This window comes from Euleptes europaea, chromosome 7 (genome assembly GCF_029931775.1).
Source record: "Euleptes europaea isolate rEulEur1 chromosome 7, rEulEur1.hap1, whole genome shotgun sequence".
Classification (NCBI taxonomy): domain Eukaryota; kingdom Metazoa; phylum Chordata; class Lepidosauria; order Squamata; family Sphaerodactylidae; genus Euleptes; species Euleptes europaea.
Window position 1 is genome coordinate 72927272 of NC_079318.1, and position 16193 is coordinate 72943464.

General features: G+C 40.5%; 1 protein-coding gene across 1 annotated transcript; it reads left to right on the top strand.

Moving 5' to 3' along the window:
- Positions 1-1039: 1039 nt before the first annotated feature.
- Positions 1040-16193, top strand: CTSB (cathepsin B). The gene is made up of 9 exons (XM_056853863.1): positions 1040-1193; positions 8420-8505; positions 9874-9988; positions 11034-11152; positions 11499-11584; positions 12929-13075; positions 13697-13813; positions 14525-14653; positions 16096-16193. Exons 1-9 carry the CDS (start codon positions 1068-1070, stop codon positions 16191-16193), a joined length of 1023 nt encoding a protein of 340 aa, XP_056709841.1. The 5' UTR covers positions 1040-1067.

The following is a 16193-nucleotide window of genomic DNA, read 5'->3' on the forward strand; positions in this document are numbered from 1 at the left end:
GTATTTTTCAGGTCAGTCTTGGAAGAGAAGAATTCATGGATTGATTGCTGTGTGTAGGGGTGCTTCCAGAGCAACCTTGTTACTGCAAAAAACATGTGTCTGTATCCATAGACTTTTTTTTTTTTTTTGCAAGAGGCTTGTAACATTGATGACTTAGACTTGTTAAAGTCAGTTTGGTGATCTGCTAAAAGTACTATTGCTCTTAGCCTTTGACTTTTGTGGTTACGTATTGAGTTGCATTACCCTTTTCTGCGCGTCATGGTATGCACCCACCATATTACTGCAGTATTTCTTTCCTGTTTAGTTAAATTGAGACTCTAGATGTGTAATATCTGTACAATGTTTGGAATCGGGTCTTCCTGTAGGCGGTGGGTATCTCCTGACCTTTTCAAATTTGCTATCTGTAAGCACATCAGTAAGATCCTAGCTAATAGGTCAGGGTTCTCATCTGCTCCTTTCCCTCCCAACACAATGGAACAAAAATCTTATACTCTGGATAAGTTCAAATTGAGTGATGTAGTTGGATCACATAGTGTAGTGTTTGCAATTAATGGAGAGAAGAAGAAGAGTTGGTTTTTATATGCCAACTTTCTCTACCACTTAAGGTGTTGTGGTTGCCTCTCCTAGCCGTTCAAAACCACAGTGAGGCAACAATATTATTTATTCTAGCCTGGAATAAGGCATTTCAAAGCAGGCAGACCTTGAAATCAGTTATTAAAGCTATATTAATAGCTGTACTGTGTTCATAAGATATTGTCCTACATGTGTCTTGGTTTGATCACAGGACAGTAAATGTGGGGCTGGATTGACTGTTGGCCTGCCTCCATTGTAATGCTCCTTTTTTTTCTTAATGAACTGGTGACTCAGGTTTACAAATAGCTACTTGCCTGGTTGCTTCTGAAGACCAAGAACTGTATCATGCAGAGAAGATCTGCAGACTACTTTCAGGATATACTGGATTGGCAGAAACAGGTGTACAGGTGGCTAGTGAGTTTTAGATACTGGTTTGTTACAGTCATGGAAATCTCTGTCCTTTCAGGTGGCCTCTTAGAAGTCTGCCTGCCAACATGTTGCTGCCGGTGGCCTCTCTGTGTCTCCTGGCAGCCCTTGCCAGTGCCCGCAGTGTTCCCTACTTCCCTCCTCTCTCTCACGACTTGGTGAATTACGTTAACAAACTGAACACTACGTGGCAGGTAAGTAGCATTTGGGTTGGACATGGTATGCAGGTGGGATAGGTAGTCAGTGTCAGCTGTTCACTGGAGTACTCCACTACTACATTTGGGCTTCCATGGGACCTAGGCTGTGTAGAAATTCTGTCCCTGCTGGGTGCAGACAGCCAAGGTATGCCCTGTTCTCTACGAAACAAGGCTTGGTTTTCCTGCTTGGCTGAGACCCAGTTCTGTTCACCCCTATCTCTTGCTCCCTGGATGCAGAGGTGAACTAAATGCTTCCCTTTTTCTGATGTGCCCCCAAGTGCCTGCCTGTGCAGGTGTTACAGCTGTATCCTGGAGGACACACCCAGAAGGGGGGAAATGTTTAGCCTTGAGGATCAGCCTCTGCTTGGATCTGTCCAGCATGAAGGAATAGCGTGAAGTAGCAAGTTACCCATTGGTGGCTGACAAATATATTTGTTTGCCCCTTTGCATCCAGGACTATCGTAATGCTCCAGTGGCTCTTCACATGCCTTGAAGTTTTGAAACGTTAAGCCCTGGACTTTCTAGATCCATACTACCAGTCCTTCCCAAGTTCATTCTTAACTGTGAGTCAAAATTTTGGGAGAGAGCAGTTCAGGTAGCTAACGTCTGTAGTATACGCTGTAAGGAATAACCCTTGTGTAGATGTCCTAGGCACTTAAAAAATCCAGCTTAGGGACAACTGTACACTGCAGAAAGGACAATTTAAAAGCCAAGTTGCTGCCCTTCAGACTTGGAATCCGAGATGAGGATGAGGGAAACTTAAAACTGGAGATGAAGCGTCAAGCCAATTTGGAACAGTCGATAGGAAGAAGTACACAACATATACAGATGCTTTTCACTCACCTGGTCTGTAGGCTAATCTTCTCCTGCTGCAAGCTTCTTTTTTTTTTTTTTTTTTTATAATTTTTTTATTGATTTTTATAATAAATCCAAAAAAAAAGAAAAAAAAAGAAAAAATAATAATAGTAAAATAAAAAGACAAAAAATAATACAAACATAGATAGAGCGTACAATTCTGTTACACATACATTGTTATACATATAAAAATATATATTACGCCCTACTTCAAAAATCCACCACCCACCACAGTGCCCATCACCAATGGACTTCCGATGGGGTGTAGTGACTAATAAAAGAAAATCACATTATTATACATTAATTAAAATCACGTTATACTATAATTCGTTAATTAAATTTTTAAAATCCGTTTTTGCCGATTTATCCCAATATGCAGCGGCCTTTGACCACATAATTTTAAATTCCTCCATATCTTTACCATGTAAAGATGCTGTAATTTTGGCCATCCGCATATATAACCATAGTTTTTCTCTCCATTCTCTAATTGAAGGTTTAATCGTTTGCTTCCACTTTTTTGCAATTATAATTCTAGCTGCTGCAAAACTATAATGGCATATGACTCTATCACCTTTATCCAATTCTCTATTTGGAATGCCCAATAAACAAAAAGCGGGATCTCGCTTGATTTTTACTTTAATAAGATTGTTAGTTTCATTCATAACTAATTGCCAAAATCTTCTAATTTTTTTACATAACCACCAACTATGCATAAACGTTCCTATATCAGTACCACACTTCCAACATAACGCTTTGTCATCTTTTTTCATTTTACTCAATAGAACTGGGGTTATATACCATCTATAAAACATTTTATATAAATTTTCCCTTATTTCATTCGAAATAGTAACCTAAATTCATTTTTCCAAAGCTTTTCCCAAATTTCCAAATCAATATTATATCCTAGATCTCTCATCCATTTCAACATGACTGGTTTAATCCTTTCTTGTTCTAAGTTCAATTCTATAAGTACTTTATAAATCCTACCAATCAATCCTTTATTACCTTTCAATAATACTGTCTCAAAATTAGATTTGGTATGATTAAATCCCAATCTATTATCTTTAATAAAAACATCATTTAATTTATAATACATAAACCAGTCTTTTAATTGGAGTTCTTCACGTGTTTTCAATATCCATACCCCATCTCTATAGTCTATCAATTCTCTATAAATATCACAGTCCAAATTTAAATGTGCACCTCTTCGCATAAAAGCTTCTATAGGATTTATCCAACCGGGAGTTTTACTTTCTAAAGCATCTTTATATTTATTCCATACATATAATAAATTTTTCCTAATAATATGAAAATAAAATTCCTTATTCACTTTCTGCTTCTCATACCATAAATAAGCATGCCACCCAAATCGTAGCTTATATCCTTCTAATTCTAATAACTTTGGATTCTCCAAGAGAATCCAATCTTTAATCCAGGTGAAACATGCCGCTTGGTAATACATTTTTAAATCCGGTAATCCCAGTCCTCCCGTCTCCCTTAATTCTATTAAGTTATTATATGCAATCCTGTGTCTCTCTTTACCCCAAAGAAATCTCAGAATATCTTTTTTCCATTCCTCAAATGTCTGTCCGCCTGCCACTATTGGTAAATTTTGAAACAAAAAAAGCATCTTGGGCAATAACATCATTTTAATTACTGATATTCTTCCCCAGAGTGATAAAGGAATCTTTTCCCAACTTATCAAATCTTTTTTTAATTGTTGCCATTGTTTCACATAATTATCCTGAAATAAATTAAGATTATTATTTGATAACCATATTCCTAAATATTTAACTTTATGTTCAATATTGAGTCCCGACTTTTTGGTCAATGTTTGTTGCTGTGAGAGAGTCATATTTTTAACCAAAATTTTTGTTTTTGCCTTGTTAATTTTAAAACCTGAAAGCTTTCCATAAACCTCCAGTATTTTGTTCCATTTGTCAAACTGTTCATTCGGGTCAATCAAAAAACATACTAAATCATCCGCATAAGCTTTAAGTTTATAATGATTTCTCCCTATTCTTACCCCTACTACATCATTAGATTTTCTAAGATTATTCAATAAAACCTCTAGTACTAAAATAAAAAGTAAAGGGGAAAGAGGACAACCCTGTCTCGTTCCCCTTTGAATTTGAATCTTTGGTGATAAAGATCCATTCATAATCAAATTAGCTGTTTGATGTGTATATATACTTTTTATGGCAGTTTTAAAACTATCACCAAAACCCATATACTCTAATACCTTAATCATAAACTGCCAATTAACATTATCAAAAGCTTTTTCAGCATCCAAAAATATAAAAGCAATTGGTGTTGTGTCTTGTTCCGCATATTCTAAAAGATCTATTACCACCCTAACATTATGACTAATCAATCTCCCTGGTAAAAATCCAGCTTGATCATCATGTATTAATTGATTCAATACTCCTTTTAGTCTAGTAGCTAAAATTGCTACAAATAATTTATAGTCAATGTTCAACAATGAAATCGGTCTATAGTTTTTAACTTCCAATATATCAGAATTCACCTTTGGTATTAAAGCTATATTTGCTTGCTTCCATGTTTGAGGAATAATACCTTTTGTCATCCCTAAATTCATAACTTCCAAAAGATAGGGGATTAATTGTTCTCTAAATGTTTTATAATAATATGCTGTAAAACCATCTGGTCCAGGAGATTTATTCAGTTTGGTTTTTTTTATAGCCTGCTCCAATTCATCCTTGGTTATTGGAGAATCTAAAAGTTCTTTATTTTCTTGTGTTATTTTCCGCCAATCCCATTTAGCAAGATATGCATCCATTTCTACCTCTGAAACTAACTTTTTTTTATATAAATCTATATAAAATTTCACAAATGTATCTACTATCTCCTCTTTAGTTCTTGTTATCTTGCCCTCCCTTCTTATTTGAGTTATTGGTATTTTTTTATCTTTCTGTTTAATTTGCCAAGCTAACATTTTACCTGGTTTGTTAGCATGTTCAAAGAATCTTTGTTTGGTATACGTAACTTTTCGTTCAATTTCCTCAGCAAGTAAGAATTCATATTGAAGTTGGCAGTTTCTAATCTTATTTTGTTGTTCTTGTTTAGCCTCTTTATCTTGCAATCTACTTAAATATCTCTCCGCTTGCTTTATTTCATCTAATATACATTTTTTCTTATTCTCCCTTTCCCTATAGTATCTTGTGTTTTGTTGAATTAAAAATCCCCTAATTACTGCTTTACCGGCATCCCAAACTATATCTTCACTGGTACCTTTATCGATATTTTCTATGAAATAATTTGATATTTCAGTTTTCAATTTATCTACAATTTTTTTATTTTTTAAAAGAAAGTCATTCATTCTCCAGGGTTTGTAACCTCTATTTCCCATTTCAATTTTAACTGAAACCGCGTTGTGGTCTGAGAGCACCCTAGGTAGAATCTCACATTTTTCTAACTTCTGTACCAGACCCTCTGACATCCATATCATATCTATCCTGGAACACGTGAGATGTCTCTGTGAAAAAAAAGTATATTGCTTCCTATTACCATGTGTCAACCTCCAGACATCAAACATATCCCACTGATCTATAAGAACATCAAAAATCCCTGGTAACTTTCCTTCATTACTTACTTTTTTCTTTTTCCCAGATCTATCTAGCTTAGGTACCTTAACTCCATTAAAATCCCCCATCCATATCATTTTTTCAGTAGCATATTCAGCTAATAATAATGCTAAGTTCTCATAAAATACCTTTTGATTTGTATTAGGTGCATATATTCCCACAAGCAATACCTTTTGGAAACCAATTATTACCTCCAACAACAAAACTCTTCCCTCTATATCTTGATAAATAACTTTTGGTTGTAATAAAACAGATATATACATAGCTATACCATTAGTTTTTTTAGTGCTATTACAAGCTGTAAATAAAGTACCCAACCTAGCATGTTCCAGCCTCACAACATCCTTTGGGAGTATATGCGTTTCCTGTAAGCAAATAATATTAGCATTAGATTTTCGTAAATGATGAAATATTTTCCTCCTTTTGTTGGGAGAGTTCAATCCATTAACATTCCAAGATATAGCCTGTAACATATCAAATTATCAGTTAGATTCCATATATTTTCACAGTAAATACATACTTGACTCCTACTACCACAACCCCCCTCTACCCCCCATCTGTTCGATCTTCAGTCTTCAGGTTCATCATTTAGAGAGTCCTCTGATGAAGCTACTGGCAAATCTCCGCCACCAGAAGCTTCAGATGCCTTTTCTTCTTCTGTAGATTCTCTAGTTGGAACTTGTTTAGCTGACTTGAAAGGTTTAACCAGTTCTGCATCATATCTTCTTAAAAACTGGTCTGCCTTATCCACTTCTGTGTACTTGAACCTTTTCTCCTTAAAAATAAAAGAGACACCCTGCGGATATTCCCATCTGTATTGAATTCCACTGAGTCTTAAGCGCTGGGCAATCTCCATGAAATCCTTCCTCTTCCTCAGTAGTCTTGCAGGTATTTCTTTCATCAGCCTCAGAGACTCACCTCCAACCTTCAGTGGTGTTTTATAATGAGTATTAAGTATTAAGTCTCTGTGGCTTCTAGAAAATAGTTGAATCAGGCAGTCCCTCGGTACTTTATTCCTGGTTGCATATGCTGAATTTATTCTGTAGGCTGTCACAATCATCCCTGCAATCACCTCCTCAGATTCTTGCAAAAAATCTGCCAGGAGAACCGACAGATATTTGCGCAAATCCCGCTCCTCAATTTTCTCTCGCAATCCACGAATACGTAGGGAAGATTCTTTTATCTTGAGCTCCATCATTGCCATCTGATCATTTTGGGTCTCCTGTCTGTCAGCTACAGATGTTATTGACATCTCCAGGGTATCCACCTTCTTCTTAGTTTCTTTAGTATCCTGTGAATTTTTTTTTGAGCTTGGTTTCTACCCTGTCTTGCCTGACAGCCAAAGATGAGATTGTATCCTGCAAGGCAGCTATTGCAGCTGAGTTCTGAGCTATAGTAGCTGTATTCTGAGATAGCTCCTGTTTCATTTCAGTGACATCCTGATGGGTCTTAGTTAGCAATTCAAAAACAGAAGTCAAAGTCACTTCAGGTTTAGTTTTTAAAGGCATCTTGGCAGCAATAGATGTTGTTGCAATTGGAGAAGTTGTCTGTTTGGTTGTTTGAGTTATTTGAGTCACAGAGGACCGTCTAACAGGAGGCTGTACCACCAACTTTGTGTCTTTTAAAATGTCCTTAGTGTGTTTCTCTTTCTCACCCATTGGTGAGGCAAAAAAAAACTGGAGACTGAAGTTACAAATCCATTATAATCCAAGGGAAGGAAGGGGGGGGCAGAAAGTTTCTTTTATTTCATTTCATTCAGAACAAACCACTTTGGAAAAAACAATCACTGTGACCGCTATAAAGTTTCTATGCCATGTCACTTGATTATCCTCCAATTCTTTTCTCTTAGCTCAATGGTCTTTAGTTTTAAAAGAAACTTTTTTTATTTGTGAGTGCGTCACTCAACTGGCAAAAAGCCAAAAAAAGAACAAAAAAGCGTAACTGAATTATAGATAGTTTCAGAACTGTCCTTCAAGAAAGAAAACTGCCACACACCCCAAATAGTGATTTTTAAAAATCAGAAAAAAACTTTATTAATAAACCATAAAAGAAAAAGTCAGGTCCCACCTCGCTCTCTCCTGCCGTCTTCTTTAAGATGGCGCCGGCTATTTGGTGGAATCTGCCAGAGCGACCGCCGCCGATTTCTCGGCGGCTATCGCTCCCATGGCAGCTCCGCCACCGGCACCCAGGACTGCATCCCCTCTTGTCCCGAGGGGTGCCGCTTGCAGGCTCTTCCCGGGGCTAATTATGTTCCCCGTAGCAGCGGACGGCAGGAGCGCGGCTTTCGCGCTTGCAACGGGGGGGTCACCTGACCCGGAAGTCCCTGCTGCAAGCTTCTTGACCCTGCATTCTAGCATGTGGAGAGTTTTGGCAAGAAAACATTACCTACAGACATTTTGGTTGTGGGGGGGATCCATTTCTACTTAGGAAGATGTGTCTGTGCCAACAAAAGAGCATGGGGCGTGAGACCTCGGGTTTGCCTTGGCAGAGAATGAGTCCTCCATGCCCAAGAAAACGCTATGAAATGCTGTTTGTCATGTGTGTTGGAGGATCTCTACCCTTGACAGACACATTCGACGATCTATGAAGCACTTATCCACTGTTGACTGAAGGGTGGCTTGCTTGTGTATTTACTAAGAAAAGGACCACCAGGCTCATGATTGTAGCTCATTGCTTCAAGGAGCTGGTGGCCTTGAGTACTGTCTTGTGTTCTTGCCTTCCAAGCTGCGGGCCACCTTAAACTTCTTCTCTTCTTTTTTTAAGGCTGGGCATAACTTTTACAATGTTGACATGAGTTATGTGAAAAAGTTATGTGGTACATTCTTGAATGGCCCTAAACTTCCAACAAGGTGAGGTGTTTGTTTTTCTCTTAATCCTGTCATGTGTGTATTAACTTGGGGGAGGGGGCTTCATGGACAGTGGTTTCTTCACTGCTTCCAGCTGGATAGCCCCTTCTAAAAATAAAGCTAGAAACATCCACTGAAGTATGCAAACTTTGGGGGTCAAGAAAATTAGGGGGAGTGGAGACCGGAAATGGATTTTCTTTTTTTAAAGTATAGTCCAAAGTGGGAGGGACTTGTGGCTGACACCTGGTAGTGACCATCAACAGTTCCATCTCTACAACAAAGTGGCAGAAGATGGCTGCCTCTGCTGGGAAATAGTGACTTGCCAACAGTATTGGGGCTTTCTGGGAGGAGACCTGGGTAAATGAGTTTCCTGGTCCTGGCTTTTTCACATTCACGAAGACTAGTTCTCAGAACACTTAAGTGCAACAAAATATTTTGCATTGGTTGTAAATTAAAATGGGACTTCTGAATCATTAGTATCCCGCGGAATGCTGGAATGTTGGAAGAAAATACTTCAAGGTCTAGATAAGGCTGTTCCGTTACTAACAAAGATACCAGCCATAGGAGAAGCTGTAACATTCAATAAATGACATCCTGATTATAATACTACAAAACCTTCTTAATGTGCTTAATTTGTAACCCGATTTATAGCTAAAGCTCTCAGAGCAGCTTATAGGTAAGCATCATAAACCATAATGTATGCCACTAGCTGTGGCCACAGGCTTCAGCAAATAATGTAACACGAATCTCAAATGTCTTTAAAAAAAATCTTCAGTGCTTTAGGATCAATTTGCATCTCTCTAAAACTTATCAGACAGTGAACCTAGAGCAGTGGTTCCCAACGTGGGGCACATGCCCCACAGGGGGGCAATTTGATTTTTAAGGGGGGGCAATTCGAGAATAAGTTATTAACAGTGATTTTTTTGCATTTCTTATGGTTCTAGTAGCCTCATATACAGTATATAAATATATATTGTGACATACACATTTTAAAAATTAAAATCAGACTGTACATGGCGGTCAGCTGGTGACAATGGAGAGGGGGAAAGCCCGCTAAGAATTATATGTCACGGGGGGCATCAGGATTTTAGAGATGCTTAGGTGGAACATAGCCAAAAAAAGGTTGGGAACCACTGACCTAGAGGGTTTTTCTGGGTAGTAGATTCCATAAGGGGCGGGGACAGAAATTGGTTTAGCTTATGGCAAGGCTTCTGGTCTTCGGGGATGTGGTTTAGTTGGGAGAATGTCATGGAACTTTGACCTAGCTGATCAGCATTGTTCTGTTGAGTATGTTTGCTTGAAGTATTGGGAAAGATGGCTTAACCTGATATGCTATGCTCTGTTTGCTTTGCTCTCCCTCCCCACCCCCAGGTTAGACTTTGTAGGTGACATGGAGTTACCTGACAGCTTTGACTCCAGGCAGCAGTGGCCAAACTGTCCAACAATTAGCGAGATCAGAGATCAAGGTTCTTGCGGCTCTTGCTGGGTAAGGCTAATTTCAGTAGCTAAAAGGTCACTTGGGACTAGCGGGGTTCGATGTCTCTGGGCATGTGTTCACTTGGAAATAATGTATTTGTTGGTGGATGAGTGAGAGGAACCCTAAAGGCTTTTTCTATTTTGATGGGGAAAATGCCCACTTAATAAACTGCCCCTGTCCTCTCTTTAGTAGCACAATATTTTGTTGATTTCAAGGACTGGCATCTGTTCCACTCTGCCCCATCACAAGGAAAACGTGAACAGCAAAGAGGCCGGAAAATGGCTTAAAGCCCTGGCCTTTAGAAAATCATAGGCATCTGTGAGGTAAATAGGGAATCATGTTGCCCTGCCTTGTATTTAACTCAGTATAAACTTCTCTATGCAAATACCTGAGGTAAACAAAAAAAGAAACCAGAATGACTAAACTGAAGCTATTGTACTTTAATTACATTGTGAAAAGACCTCTGGATAATGCTAGGAAAAGCTGAAGGCAGTAGGAAGAAAGGGAAACCTAACTTATGAGGCGGATAGACTCCATCAAGGAAGCCACGGTCCTTGGTTTGCAAGGCTATTAATAAGACATTTAGGAGGTCATTAATTCATTGGGTTGCTCTAAGTTGGAAGTGACTTGATGGTTTTTAACACACATAGGGAAAGATGATAGTGTTCAAGAATAAACTGTATACAAATGTAGGGGTGTGAGAGTTTTGGAGAAACAGTTTTGTTGCAAGATAATGTTACAAAGAATGAGAGCGCTAGCCAGAGTCTAGCGTATAAGAGTAGAAACAAGTTTCCCTCTGATTTTATAAATCTACTCAGAGTTTACTTGAGCATATGCTACATAGACTGAGATCTACTCTCTAGCTTCCCTCTGCTATGGAAGACTAAGTTTCAGCGCTACCAGTCAGTGTGCGCCCTTCCTTGCCAAAACCCAAACTCAGTCAGTTTCTCCTTGAAGTGACTGAGAGATAAGGCAAATCCTAATTTCTCAGATAGTAGACGTGGAGGTGAAAACCAAAGTCTTTATGTTGACTCTTGGGGTTGCTGTTCTGTAGGCATTTGGTGCAGTGGAAGCCATGTCCGACCGAGTTTGTGTGCACACCAATGCCAAGGTGAATGTGGAGATCTCTGCTGAAGACTTACTGTCTTGTTGTGGTTTTCAATGCGGGATGGGGTAAGTACTCTCCATAGCCTGGTGCTTCAGAGTGACTTACAGTTCTTGAGAGAGTTCTAGATGAGTTGAAGTCTTTGGAATTCAAGCAAGCATGTCCAGTCAATTACTTGTTTGTTAAAAAGCTTGGGGGAAGGTGAGGGACTGAGAGTCATGTGAACATAAAAGCCTCAAATACCTCAGCCATTCAAGATTGGGGAAGGAGAGAAGTCATGAGCTCCTCCAAAGGTTCTCACGCTCGATAACCTCAGTGGTGCTACAACTGTTCAGAGGGGTGTCTCCTTTATCCTTCCTTTATTTCCTGCAGGACCCTCAGAATAATTATGTATAATCATTACTTTTCTTGCAGTTGCGATGGAGGCTTTCCCGCGGGTGCATGGCAGTACTGGACGGAAGGAGGCCTGGTATCTGGTGGGCTTTATGACTCGCATATTGGTGAGTCACTTTACACCAAAGTGCTCATTGGGCAGGGCCTACAATGTCCTGCACACAATTTTCTCATTCTCTCCATGCCTTCGCCCCCCCCCCCCCCGTCATTGCCCAATCTGGTTATGCAATTTGTTGCTCATCTTGCACAAAGTACAGTTGTTCCCAAGTGAGCCACCAAGCAGTAAACTTCTACTGGCGTCTTCTGCTGCAGCTCTGTACCCCATAGCCTGTTCCAGCCTCTGGTCTTTCCAACTGTACAATAGCTGTAGTTGCATGACTGTCTCATCTGGTCCATATGGAGCTAGTGTTGGAGCTGGCAGTCCTCATAGTGCTGCATCTTATGCCTCCGATGAAATATGGGGTCGTGCTGGCTACCTTTAAACTCATCCAACCTTTCTGGCCTTCCAGTAGCCCTGTGAAGGCCAAGAAATGGAATTTCAAAATGCCAGCATCATAGTGCTGTCAAAATACAGTTCTGTGACAGCTGCTAGTTTCAGTTGTAGCTCACCTAAGCTACAAGAGCAATACTGGAAAAAATGAAAGGGGAATTATTGCCAAAGCCAGGGGTCCCCAATATGGTGGGCGCCATGGTGCCCGCTGACAGCTTTTCTGGTGCCTGCCAAGTGTTTTTAGGAAGTGGGTGGGGCCAGGTAGGGCTTTTACCCAGAAAGGCTTCTGCTTAACTGTTGGTGATTGATTGGCTGGGCAGAGTTTTTTAAATGTTGCTTTGGCAGCATGAGGATCTACGCTGCGTTACTGAAGTTAAGCTCTGGTAATCATTTTGTGGCTCGTTCCACCTCCTGTGGCAGCCATTGTGTTGCTGCACCCACCATGCCATGTCAGAATTCGAAATGTGCCTGAAGGCTCAAAGAGGTTGGGGACCCCTGGCCAAAGCTGTCATAACCTTTGATTGCTACCATCTATACCGTAGACTGGGGGTTTCTAACTTGCCCTCTGAACTAGACACAGCCTGGCAGAATTCAAATTTCCAAAAATTTTGAGGTGGGGGGGGGGAAGAGGAGAGATCAGGGTTGTTCTTTTTTAAAAAGACATTCCAGACCCTGAGTGGGGCCTGATGTCACATGAAGCTGCCTTTATACTGAATCAGTCCATTAGTCCATCAAGGTTAGGGTTGTCTACTGAAACTGGCAGTGGATCTCCAGGCTCTCAGGTAGAAATCTTTGAGACATTACACCTAAGCCTTGGCATTTGAATGAAATTATATATTTTTGCGTGGCTTAGTCTGGTTAGAGGTCATTTGGATTTCACTGGGTGCGGCGTTAGGGCTCTCTGCCCATGAAAATGGTCTTCCCAAATGGTAATTGGCTTACTCCCTGTTCTCTCAAACAGGCTGCAGGCCCTATTCTATCCCACCCTGTGAGCATCACATCAACGGATCCCGACCCCAGTGCACTGGGGAGGGTGGTGACACTCCCAAATGCGTGAAGCAATGTGAAGATGGCTACGCTCCATCATACCAACGTGACAAACACTATGGTAATAAAGGCTATTTAAAATATATATTCAAGTTTAGGATAGGCCTATCAGCTTTACGTGCAGGCAGCAGAGCTACCTTGGCATAGTGGTTAAAGTGTCGGACTAGGATCTGGGAGACCCCAAGTTCAAATCCCCACTGTGCCATAATACTCAGTCGCTGTCTGTCAGCTTAACTTACAGAGACCAACATAAGCTGCTCTGAGCTCCTTAAAGGAAAGGCAGTATAAAAATGTACTCAATTAGTCAAACAAGGACTTTTGAGGCCACTTACGAAGACTGCAAAGTGTAATAAAAGCACAATGCTGCAAAAAAAAAAAAGGTTTACCTATCAATATCATCAACTTTCTTCAATAAACTACAGCTTTACTACTGAATGGTACCTCTGTGCTGTTCTTGTTCATATGGCCAACTAGGCACTTTTTGCACTTCTAGTCCCTGTGGATTTGGAAGAAATATGAGAATACATACTAAAGGAACCTAGCAGGTTGGAATTCAGAGCCAGGCACTACCATGGGGCAGTGAGAAGTTGATGGGGGAAGATAAGCAAATCTGGACTGTACAGTTTAAAAGTTTCTTTGTCAACTTCTATGTTGCTTCCTTCCCCCCCCCCATAATTTCTAGGGGCTACCTCCTATAGCGTCCCTCGCAGTGAAAAGGAAATAATGGCAGAGATTTACAAGAATGGGCCAGTGGAAGGAGCTTTCGTGGTGTACTCTGACTTCCTCATGTACAAATCAGGTAAGTCTAACCAGTTAATATTTTTAAATAACTTCAAGTTCAAATGGTACAAGAAGTGCTGGCATTTAACTCTTGAATGAGCAGGTGAATTGGAAGTGTACCTTCAGTGCAGTCATTCCCACATTAGGGATGGAGCAATCTATAACAGAAAGGGGGTGGGGGGGAAGGAAGAGACCTGATTCAACCCTGCAGCTTTGAAAATTTGACTGGGTTAATCCAAGTTCTCTTAGCCTAAAAAAGCATTAAATATGGCTTAATCTGATATTTTAAACATAACTGTAAAATGTTATGTGTCCCATTACAGAGATCAGTACAACCAAACTTTCAAAATGTTGTTTAATTTGGCCCAAGTTTCTTGCAAATGAATTTCCAGTCTAGTCTATGCAAGTGCTCCCTGTCTCTTCCTTCATGACAAACAGGATGCAATCCACTCAGTGTACCCTTAGCAGATTGGCTAGATCCAGAGTCGGACTGTAGGGGGAGATGTGTGGTTCATATAGCAAAAGTGCTTTTTAGTGCAAAACATACAGTATTTTAAGCAAAGTTCTTAAGCCTCCCTTTATGAGCATCAAACCTTAAGCCTGATAAAATAGGTAGTGCCTTTCAGATCCGCATCTAAGCATACCTTTGACTGGCTTGAGTGGTGACTGTAGTAAGGGGCCCCCTAAATCCAGTATTAGAGGAAGCTGCAACTTTTTTTCTCCCCTGCAGGCGTCTATCAGCATGTCTCTGGAGAGGAAGTTGGGGGACACGCTATCAGAATCCTTGGCTGGGGAGTAGAAAATGGCACCCCTTACTGGTTGGCGGCTAATTCCTGGAACACTGACTGGGGCGACAATGGTAAGAGACCAGTTGGTTCTGAGCCTGCTGGGTTTTGGAGCAGGTTTCATAAGTTAATACTGACGTGGAAGCAGGCGGATTAGCAGTTATCCAGGACACACCACCAGAACTCGTTGCTTTATAGAAAACAGTGTTTAATTTACAGTGCACAGTTAAAAGACAAACCGTCACGTACACTTTCTCTCCACCAAACTTCCCAACACAGAGTTAGTTACATAGGCTTATATACAAAACGCCACCTGCAGACCTGGCCACAGTATTACATCATCCTTACTGCTTCAAACCGGTTAGTTGCAGTTCACCCTAGAACCTGCAAGGCTATTGCTGCCTCTTGCAGGCATCCTAGATGCCTCTGATCTGACAGCTACCTGTCAGCTGTCTCTGTCAGATTATTATGGGCAACTTGTTACTCTGACAAATACATCTCCTTATGTGGGGTCAGGCTCATATTGTGAGAACAGCACTGTGTTCCTGGGAGGTGGGCTGAGAATCCAGACCTCCTGCTTACTCTAGATTCATGCAAGAACTCTTCACGCACATGCTCTATCTCATCTGTGTAATAGGCATTCTAGTTTTCTTATTACCGGGGATCTGAAGAGCTAAACGCACCTTGCATTTAGAGATCTCTGCTGGCTCCCCCCTTTTTTCTGCGACAAGTGAAAGTGCTGGCTGATCTTTTTTTAAAACCCTGGCTTCTGATTGCTTAGGGTGCTTGACAGACCACATTTTCCCTTGAACTTGTCCAAATCTGAAGATATTTTGCTGATACGCAGCTCTCATACCCCCACTTCCAGAAGCCGGCATCTACTAGGAACAGCCTTTTCTTTGGTAGTGCCAAGATGGTACAATACATTCCCGAAGCACATTTGTGACATGCCTCCTGTGTTGCTGTTGTCCCATTGCCAGATAAAACTTCTGGTTAAAGTTTTGGCAATACTTTAAAAGCCAGCTTGTCACTTGCTTTCCGCTTTACCTATGTAGTTGGGAGGAGGGGAAAACTGGTTCTGTAACCAGTTATTTTGGAGGCCAGTCTTAGTGGAAAGATGGGATTTAACTTCAGGATCGTCGCTGTTCCCTGTGGGCCTGGCAGCTCACCAAGAGCATCGCAAATAACAGAAGTACGGAGGATTGAGTTGAGGTGTTGCATCTTGGGAACATTCTTAAGAGGTGCACCGTTGCTTACATGTAAGCACCAGATGAAAACTCTACTTAATAAAACTGTTTAATTTTTTTAATACCCCAGCACTCTTAAGAATACCAAAACAATAAAAGTGGAAAAATTAGCTTTTTTTTAAAAAAGTTCATTCTCAGTCCTTTGAAGCAGATACTTGGGCACGTGATGGCATGACCATTAGCGTGCATGTGCGTAGTGAAGAGCTTGCAAATATAAGGTGAGAAATCATACTGTGCTGAGCAAGCCTGTGTTTGCTTTCTCTCTTTAGGCTACTTTAAAATCCTCCGAGGGCAGGATCACTGTGGAATTGAGTCTGAGATTGTCGCTGGCATCCCAAGCACATCCCACTACTGGAATCAGCTGTGA

Excerpts from the sequence above, each read along its gene's own strand:
- CTSB (XM_056853863.1), top strand. The coding sequence starts at position 1,068 with ATGTTGCTGCCGGTGGCCTCTCTGTGTCTCCTGGCAGCCCTTGCCAGT. Across the intron at positions 8,506-9,873 it reads GGCCCTAAACTTCCAACAAG|GTTAGACTTTGTAGGTGACA; the intron begins GTGAGGTGTTTG and ends CCCCACCCCCAG. Across the intron at positions 13,814-14,524 it reads CTTCCTCATGTACAAATCAG|GCGTCTATCAGCATGTCTCT; the intron begins GTAAGTCTAACC and ends TCTCCCCTGCAG.